Raw genomic sequence first — 10406 nt, forward strand, 5'->3', positions numbered from 1 at the left:
GTGGGAGCTCTGTAGCATTTCTCATATTATATGTGGATGACATACTATTTATGGGAAATGATATAGAATTCTTGGAAAGTATAAAGGCCTATTTGAATAAGTGTTTTTCAATGAAGGACCTTGGAGAAGCTGCTTATATATTAGGCATCAAGATCTATAGAGATAGATCAAGACGCCTCATTGGTCTTTCACAGAGTACATACCTTGACAAGATATTGAAGAAGTTCAATATGGATCAGTCCAAGAAGGGGTTCTTGCCTGTATTGCAAGGTGTGCAATTGAGCAAGGCTCAATGCCCGACCACGGCAGAAGATATAGAAAAGATGAGTGTCATCCCCTATGCCTCGGCCATAGGGTCTATTATGTATGCCATGCTGTGTACCAGACCTGATGTAAACCTTGCCGTAAGTTTGGTAGGAAGGTACCAAAGTAATCCCAGCATGGAACACTGGACAGCGGTCAAGAATATCCTGAAGTACCTGAAAAGGACTAAGGATATGTTTCTCGTTTATGGAGGTGACGAAGAGCTCGTCGTAAAGGGTTACGTCGACGCTAGCTTCGACACAGATCTGGATGACTCGAAGTCACAAACCGGATACGTGTATATTTTGAATGGGGGAGCAGTAAGCTGGTGCAGTTGCAAGCAAAGCGTCGTGGCGGGATCTACATGTGAAGCAGAGTACATGGCAGCCTCGGAGGCAGCACAGGAAGCAATCTGGATGTAGGAGTTCATTATCGACCTAGGGGTGATTCCCAATGCGTCGGGCCCGATGACTCTCTTCTGTGACAACACTGGAGCTATTGCCCTTGCGAAGGAGCCCAGGTTTCACAGGAAGACCAGGCATATCAAGCGTCGCTTCAACTTCATTCGTGAAAGTGTTCAAAATGGAGACATAGATATTTGTAAAGTACATACGGACCTGAATGTAGCAGATCCGTTGACTAAACCTCTCCCTAGGGCAAAACATGATCAACACCAGGACGCAATGGGTGTTCGATTCATCACAATGTAACTAGATTATTGACTCTAGTGCAAGTGGGAGACTGTTGGACTAGAGGCAATAATAAATGGTTATTATTATATTTCTTTGTTCATGGTAATTGTCTATTGTTCATGCTATAATTGTATTGTCCGGAAATCGTAATACATGTGTGAATACATAGACCACAAAGTGTCCCTAGTAAGCCTCTAGTTGACTAGCTCGTTGATCAACAGATAGTCATGGTTTCCTGACTATGGACATTGGATGTCATTGATAACAGGATCACATCATTAGGAGAATGATGTGATGGACAAGACCCAATCCTAAGCATAGCATAAAAGATCGTGTAGTTTCGTTTGCTAGAGCTTTTCCAATGTCAAGTATCTTTTCCTTAGACCATGAGATCGTGCAACTCCCGGATACCGTAGGAGTGCTTTGGGTGTGCCAAACGTCACAACGTAACTGGGTGACTATAAAGGTGCACTACGGGTATCTCCGAAAGTGTATGTTGGGTTGGCACGGATCGAGACTGGGATTTGTCACTCCGTGTGACGGAGAGGTATCTCTGGGCCCACTCGGTAATGCATCATCATAATGAGCTCAATGTGACTAAGGCGTTAGTCACGGGATCATGCATTGCGGTACGAGTAAAGAGACTTGCCGGTAACGAGATTGAACAAGGTATTGGGATACCGACGATCGAATCTCGGGCAAGTAACATACCGATTGACAAAGGGGATTGCATACGGATTGATTGAATCCTCGACACCGTGGTTCATCCGATGAGATCATCGTGGAACATGTGGGAGCCAACATGGGTATCCAGATCCCGCTGTTGGTTATTGACCGGAGAGGCGTCTCGGTCATGTCTGCATGTCTCCCGAACCCGTAGGGTCTACACACTTAAGGTTCGGTGATGCTAGGGTTGTAGAGATATATGTATGCGGAAACCCGAAAGTTGTTCGGAGTCCCGGATGAGATCCCGGACGTCACGAGAGGTTCCGGAATGGTCCGAAGGTGAAGAATTATATATAGGAAGTCAAGTTTCGGCCACCGGGAAAGTTTCGGGGGTTACCGGTATTGTACCGGGACCACCGGAAGGGTCCCGGGGGTCCACCGGGTGGGGCCACCTATCCCGGAGGGCCCCGTGGGCTGAAAGTGGAAGGGAACCAGCCCTTAGTGGGCTGGGGCGCCCCCCTTGGGCCTCCCCCCATGCGCCTAGGGTTGGGAACCCTAGGGGGAGTTCCCCCTTGCCTTGGGGGGCAAGGCAACCCCTTCCCCCCTTTGTGGCCGCCGCCCCCCCCCCCCCCCATGAGATCTCATCTCTAGGGCCGGCGCCCCCCCCCTAGGGGGCCTATATAAAGGGGGGAGGGAGGGCAGCAACACATAGCCTTGGGCGCCTCCCTCCTCCCCTGCAACACCTCTCTCTCTCTCGCGGAAGCTTGGCGAAGCCCTGCCAGAGACCCGCTACATCCACCACCACGCCGTCGTGCTGCTGGATCTCCATCAACCTCTCCTTCCCCCTTGTTGGATCAAGAAGGAGGAGACGTCGCTGCACCGTACGTGTGTTGAACGCGGAGGTGCCGTCCGTTCGGCACTCGGTCATCGGTGATTTGGATCACGGCGAGTACGACTCCGTCATCCACGTTCATTGAAACGCTTCCGCTCGCGATCTACAAGGGTATGTAGATGCACTCCTTTCCCCTCGTTGCTAGTAGACTCCATAGATGCATCTTGGTGAGCGTAGGAAAATTTTAAAATTATGCTACGATTCCCAACACTCACAACTACGTTGGCTACAGGTTGTTCTGTGAAAATTTGCAGGGGCACGCACCTGCCCGGTCGCGCCCGGCTCCTAATAGTCTCGCGATTGGCAAACTCGTTTGATTTCTTGCAGTTCTCTGTGTTGTTTTAAGTTTTACCTTCTCAAACTTGTTGAATTTGCCGCTTGTTCCTATTAAGTTTTAGCAGGTGAAACTGAGTGGAGTTTTTAAAACGTGTTAAAACATATTCAAAATTGGTTTTATTTCAAATCCCTCATCACAAGGAATCCAAATATGCAAATGAAACATAAATTAAACTTTTGATTCAAAACATATAATATATCCAAATTTGAAAGTTCAAAAAAGAAAAGCACGAGAGATTGTGCGGAGTTCCCGCACCTGCGTGGCACAAACCATCTCCCATTGTTTTTGCCCTGATTAGGAAGCAAATTTACTTTCAAAAGTCCTATTATGACCCCGAGCTCAACTACACCCTGATGAACAGCAAAATCAAAAAGAAAATAAAGAATTCAAAAAATTCTTGTATTTTTTGGAATAAACTTTGAAAATTGTTTTGTATGCTTAACAAATTTCAGCACGAAATGACATTCCTGAAAGTCGTGGCAAAAAAACAAAATCAGTACTTCAAAATGTTTTCAAAACTAACATTTTTGTAGCATTGATTTTTTTTTGCCACAACTTTCACGAATACCATTTCGTGCTGAAATTTTGCAAGCGTATAAAACATTTGTCGACGTTTTACCACAAAACGATTTCATAATATTTTTGATTTTTTACTATCTTTTTCGCTTTTACTGATTTGAGCTCGAGAGCAAATACTCCATGTCCCTCTACTTTGGTATATTCCCAGTGTTTCAGCATGTGGGCTGCCTTTCTCCCGTGAGCGCGCGCTTCTAGTTGAGAAACCATCGGCGTGGAAGGCTTCTGACTCTGCGAGGCAGCTGTTCTCACTTGCGACGGCGTGGTACCGGTGCACTCCTTTCTGCGTGGCGCCTGAGCAGCCCTCCCTTCTCGTCAAAGGTGCCGGTTGTGTCACGGGGCGTCGCGCGCTCACGCACCATGTCGCTGGCTGGCCGGTGTCTTCTTCGCCGTGCCCGTGGAGGACTAACCGATTTGGTTGGCCGGCTCAGGTTTTGTTTGGTGTCGTCCGGCGTATGTGGAGACCAGCACGCCCTTTCTCGACCTTTCCGTTGCTTCGGCCCCTTGGTTTCCACAACCAGCAGTAGTAGTAGTACAACGAAAGGACGTTACTAGGTTTCAACGCTTAAGATGTTCGTTTCATCTGCATCGATCGGTCAGAGCAATGTACGCACAGTACGCGCTGGTTGGAAAGAAGGTATCTTCATAAACTAGGTCCTGAACAATATTTTACACAAATAATCTGAGCTCTCTCGGCCATTATTTTTTGTGCCTCCGTAGAAAAGAGCTCCTAAGAATGGGGTAGTCACTAGGCTAACGGATATACTCTGTTTTGTTTCTCTCTCACGGCTCAGCAAAATTGACATCAGCCACACCTTCAATCCACGTAATATGAGCCGGTCCATGCATGCCTACAGCCCTGCATGACGATTAGTTGGGCCATGAAACAAGTGCCGCTCGACCTGCTCGATCATGTACTCTACGTTGTTACTGCACGTTTCCGTCCCCACAAAGTCCTCGACAATATCCGCAAAAAAGAGGTCCTCGACAAGAAAGCTGGATCAGCACTAAATGGGCGACAAACGCAAGGTCTCACGTACCACGCCCGTAAACCCTCGTAACACCCGTCCGATCGATCATTTGGTGCGAGCCAGAGCGAGTCGTGCCTGGCCGGCTCAACTTTTTTTTTTTAGGCAAACCTGGCCGGCTCAACTAAACAAGCACGCCCAGCCGCCAGTCCAACAGGCGGGCCTGCTATGCCGTGCTGGCCATTTCTGCCACCTTTTACCGCGCCCGGGCCTCGCAAGTTCGCAACGGACGGCGCAGGGCGCCGTTGACATGCATGCACGCGGGTGTCAACTGCCAAGGCACGGGCGTGGGACGTCCGCCGTCCATGCCCGCCCGTGCGCGCGCCGCACCTGCCACAACTGCCCGTTCCAACACACACTGACACACGTAGCACAGGGTCTCCACACCGGCCACACGGGCCACAGAGTTATAGCTGGCTCAGCTGCATTCCTCGTGATAAACCAACCGAACTCTCCGTCTGATATTTCCTATGGCGCGCGGGTCCTGGACTCCCGCCCGGCGCTATAAAAGGCGACCACCTGGTCCGCTTCGTTGCCCAGCGAGCTCAGACCTTGGATTCGACCAAAGACGGCAGGGCGACGCAGCCGCATCACCACCACCACCTACAAAGCTTCCTAACCTGGTCTCGAGGCAGGACGTACATGGAGACGATGGTGGCGAACGGCGGCGGGGAGGGCCGGGCGGCGGCGAGGTACGGGGACAGGGAGCAGCAGGGCGCCGGGTGCGGGGGCGCGCGCCGCTTCCAGATGCCGCTGCACTACCCGAGGTACACCAGGGCCAACTACGAGGCCATGCCCGAGTGGCAGCTCGACCGCCTCCTCTCCGACTACGGCCTCCCCGTCCACGGCAACGTCCACCAGAAGCGCAGCTTCGCCATGGGCGCCTTCCTCTGGGGCGCCGGCAACTGATCTCGCTGCCGGCCGTACGTCTAGTCTTCTCCCTCGACCATGGAGCCGTGCTCATGAATCATTCATGACTAACTTACGATGGGCCTGGGAGACGAAGTGCTACTGTATTATTATCCGTATATGCAGAGATCGACTAGCTAGCTAGCTACCAAGTTTTTCGATATAGTTTCTATTTGCTTGTTATGAAATGGCATGTATATGTGTCTGTATGCTAATTTGGACGCGTTGATATTTTGAATTTCAAGTTAGTGGTGGCTGATGTGTGAAACTGAGGATTGCGTATGTCTTAATTAAGCTTCTTAATGTATAGTTAATTTATGCTCTGCATGTATAATATTGCTCTGGGTACAGTTAGTTGGAGACATGTGTGACCTATCTGTACTAGTATTCATACTGATGACATATTAATTAAGCTTCTTAATGTAAACTGCACAAAACATGTGTGACCTATCTGTACTAGTATTCATACTGATCTCGTGCTACCTGAATTAAGAGCATCTCCAGCCAAACCCCCTACTCCACTCATATGTATGGGCGTATAGCCCGAACAGAAAAAACATCACCTAACCGGACCCCAAACTCAACCTATATGTTTGAATTGTCTGGCACACCTTAAACCCAGCTCATATGTGGGGCGTGTTAGAATATTTCGAGACACAAGCTGATCTACCGAGGATTAAGCAATTGCATGAAGCGCGATCGAGATTTGTTAATGAGATTTACCAAACATCAGCAAAATCTTTGGAACATGACTATGGGTGCTCCTCTCCGTTGATACCGCGACAATACTGCACACCGGCCTCTCAGGAGCCGACACATGCCGCGGCTTCCCTTGTGCACATGTGTTGTTATGTTGGCATAGATTATATTGTGTCTATTCCCATATTTATATAGGAGGCCTAGGATACAAGTGTTCTACTAGGACACGGCTCTATACCCTGTTTACGCACAATACGACTCTAAGTGCATATGTAATCTATCTTATACACAATATTTGACACAGCTAGCTCCAACAAATTTCACATTGTCAAATATTCTCCGCCACCTTAAATTCGTCCATGCATCAAACCTTCATGTACATCGGACTTGAGTTCATACCATGAGTACTGATACTACTCCCAGACTCCACGTGACTCCATCTGCAATTGTAGTCTCTTCTTTCTTCATCGCAGTCAACGCTTGAGCGAATTAAGTTTCTCTTTAATCTAGTTTGCACCCAATTTCCGGCAACACTATCACACACTAATCACTTATCTACCTAAAAGTAAACAACTCTCTTATTATGTGTCACACATAAGAGCTACTTAAACTTAACATCCTCGCTCTTTCTAGACTTTTTGTATGAAAATGAACAATTTTCCCCGCTGCTCGTAGTCATCCCGAGTCAAATTCTTGGTACACGGCTCCAGGATATTACTGAAGGACACGGGTTTACCTTGCGAAGCGAACTTAGCATCGTGCTTTTCCCAGATCGCGGCCTAGTGTTTGAATTAAAACCTTTCCTTCCCTTAGAAACCACGGCTGCTGAGAGTGTGGTTCCCAGACATTTTGCTCTGGAGGTCCTTATACTTCACTTTGTACTCTTGGTATGGTTAGGAGTTTCGTAAGCAAGGAACACCTCTCATTCCTCACAGTTAACCTCATCTAAATCATTTCCCTCTTCCAGTAGTTTGTTTGCACTGTATCTCTGGTAACTCAAGGCCGAGGTGAGCGCGAGCATGGCATGTCTTTCTAACAGCAGGTCGGGCCATGTCGTGGTCGCTGAACTTGAAAATATCTCTCATCTTTGCTAACAGCCGGTCAACCCAGTGTTTGTTTTCACGACCCCTTATGGACTTCAGTTTGGTGTCGTGGTTTTCACGGACGATGGCAGCTAACACGTTACCCCACTTCTTTTTGTTCTTCTTGGGACCAACGGGTTTCCCGCTCTTGGCAATTTGAGTTAGATTAGCCACAATGGATAGTAATATAGAATAGTATATGTTACTATCTTTATAGTGAGGAGTAAAATATGTGTGGTATCATGCAACACTTCATTTATTAGGCTATAGACTCATCTTGCCTTGATATGTGTGATGTTACTCATATTAGTAGTAACTAGCTATGTTACCGCATGGCTCTCGTTCTTCATTTATTACTTGTCACATCATCTATTTTATCTAGATATATGCGATGTTACTACCTATGTTATTCCCATTGTGGGTAGTCTTATGATGTACGTAGGCTTCCGCGGCTCCTTTGCTCGCTTAGCTTTTGCACCATTTACATCTTCTTTAGCACCGTCGGACTCTTCTCCCGTATCTTGCGCTTCTTCTTCATCACCGCCGGTCTCTTCTCCGATATCTGTGTCGCAATTTTCACCAGCGTACTCGTCAACCTCAACATCCTCAGATGATGTAGCGACCCGACCCGAATGGATCAAGTCTCTGTGCTTAAGTGTCATCCCTGGATCGGTATGCTCACACACACAGTACTCGAGGATTTATAACAGAGGTAAATCACATATATAAAGTAACGTAAATACTATTACCTCAATCCAAATAGCGGAAGTAACAAGGTTGTGGATTCCCATCAACACCAACGGCAAAGTTGAGTGTAGAAATCGTAACCCTAACGTAACACTTACTCGTCGTAAGAATCCTGCAACATGAAACGTTGCAGCCCGAAAACGGGTCAGCACATGGAATATGCTGGCAATGTAACACATAGAAAATAATGAACAATAATAATGCTATACTACATGCATATATGGCTGGTGGAAAGCTCTACGGTTAAGTTTTTGCGAAAAGCCAATTTTTCCTTACTTCAAAGGAATAAATTTTATTTAACTATCATGGTGGTTGTGAAACATCGAGATGGTTGACAGCATCTCAATCCCAATTAAGAACGTGATTAAACCCAAATCAAATTTAAATTAAGTAACATGATGAGATCAACGGGATAATCCAAGAACTAGATACTCAAGATGTCCATAACCGGGGACACGGCTAATCATGATTAGTTTGTACACTCTGCAGAGGTTTGCGCACTTTTCCCCACAAGACTCGATCGCCTCCGCTTGATTCTCGCACTGCATGATGTTTGAGAAACGGATGACCGAGACACAGTCTTTCAGGAACAATCACTCTTTACTCCGGGTGGACCGGTACACCTACTTTCCCCTACATCTGCTAGCCCACCTCTTCAAGAGATCATGTAACCTACTCAACTATGCTAGAGCCCATAATAGCTTGTGGCTGCACACGAAAGTTTCTAGCATGAATGATCTTATGATCCCTTTGAGCCTGGGTGGCGGTCCTTATACAAACAGACAACACTGGATTCTCCAGGTGCCTCAATCCACCCAGATGTGAGTTTTAGTTGCCACCTTAGATAAACCATTATTAACAATCTCACATCTGTCATGAATATCTCTCAAACCCAATCCACGTCTACGAGCATAGCATGGCAATATAATAGCAACGTAGAAGTAACTCCCAAGGGTTTGATTGTAAACAGGGCAATAGGTACTACCTCATCAACTACTTCCCAATACCCACATGTTAATCAGATCCTAATCATGCAATTGTTCGAGGGTTGAATCTAATGCATAAAAAAAACTGGGTATGAAAGGGGTATGATCAAAGTGTGAACTTGCCTGCAATGTTGATGAAGATGATTCGCACTCAAAACTCTTGATAGATCTACTCGTCACACTCCGGTCAATCTATCGTAAGCAAGCAATAGTAACCACACATAAGCAATCACTCAAAAGATCGAGAAGAACGAAGAAGACGATTCGGGAAACATCAAAACCAAGCAAATAACTCTTGCAACATAAAACAATTTCTAACAGTACCAAAATTATATGAATTTGGCCTTATCAGAAAGTTTAGGTCAAGAGCTTCGATTTGCAAAAAGAATCAACTAAATCGGAGCTACGAAACTTAAGTTATGAACAAAAGAAGTTTGAATATGAATTTGAACAAATTTCGAAATTTGAAAATTTTAAAAAGTTGACGTGACAGGTTAACTGGATAGGTGACAACAAGACGAAACTATAGGCACTGGTTTCATCTAATTTGGATGAACGAGTAAAAAGTTATGGCTATTTGAAAAATCAGGGCCAAGCTATTTTGCAGAAGAAAAATAGCTACGGCTAAAAAAATAGGTCTAACGCATAATTACAGAGAACGAATAAATATACCTAAAAAACGACTTCAGAGTGAGGAGACAACTTCCAAAGTCCCGCCGGAGAGGAGAAATATATTTTTAGCTAGTCAAACCAAAATATTGATTTAACCCGCAATGGATAATTTCTGGAGGCTCTATGAGTCTATATTTATAGGTGGAAAAGAGGTTTAGGGTTAAAGGCTAGGCAATGTGGGACTAAACATAGACGAAAAGACAAAAAGGGAGCGCCTCGCATGGGCCTAAAGGCCTTAGCGGTTCGGCCGGCCGCGCGGCAGTTTTTTTTTTAGCAATTGAAAAGAAAGAAAAAAACTATAGAAAAGAAATATGGGGAGGAATATGACCGGCTGGGCCTGGCCTATTTAACAGAAAAAAACAATAGGGCGCCAAAAGCTACTATACTGCGCATGAGGACGACATATAGTCACAGAGTACGCGCATGTAGTTTTTTTTATAAATAGAGACAGGAAAGGAAAAACTGAATAAATAAAATAAAGATAAAACTTTATATAGGAATATTATATATCAAAATTTTCAGAAAAAGATTTCCTACAGCGTGAACATTTTTGTGAAGTCAAATAAAATCCACACAAATTTTAATAAATCAAACAGTGCTACTGCCTTAATAAAATCCAATAAAAATCATTTTAAAAATACCAAAATGATTTCAAATTCATTTTTCTCCAATTTTCTGATGTAGGGAATCATGTTACCCTATTTTCTGTATATTTTTATTTTGGAGGAAAATAATTTGAATAAAACTCAAATAAGTCCAATATTGGAAAATAATTTCAATGGGACTTTGAATTTAATCCTTTGAAACTCACAACTCC

General features: G+C 45.4%; 1 protein-coding gene across 1 annotated transcript; it reads left to right on the forward strand.

The window, feature by feature from the left end:
- The first annotated feature begins 5010 nt into the window (after window positions 1-5010).
- On the forward strand, window positions 5011-5689 carry LOC109753521 (uncharacterized). The gene has a single exon (XM_020312421.4). It carries the CDS (start codon window positions 5137-5139, stop codon window positions 5401-5403), a length of 267 nt encoding a protein of 88 aa, XP_020168010.1. The 5' UTR covers window positions 5011-5136; the 3' UTR covers window positions 5404-5689.
- The last annotated feature ends 4717 nt before the right edge of the window (window positions 5690-10406 follow it).

The sequence above is a fragment of the Aegilops tauschii genome, chromosome 3 (assembly GCF_002575655.3).
Source record: "Aegilops tauschii subsp. strangulata cultivar AL8/78 chromosome 3, Aet v6.0, whole genome shotgun sequence".
In the NCBI taxonomy this organism is placed as follows: Eukaryota; Viridiplantae; Streptophyta; class Magnoliopsida; order Poales; family Poaceae; genus Aegilops; species Aegilops tauschii.

Coding starts and splice junctions, on each gene's coding strand:
- LOC109753521 (XM_020312421.4), top strand. CDS start 5,137: ATGGAGACGATGGTGGCGAACGGCGGCGGGGAGGGCCGGGCGGCGGCG.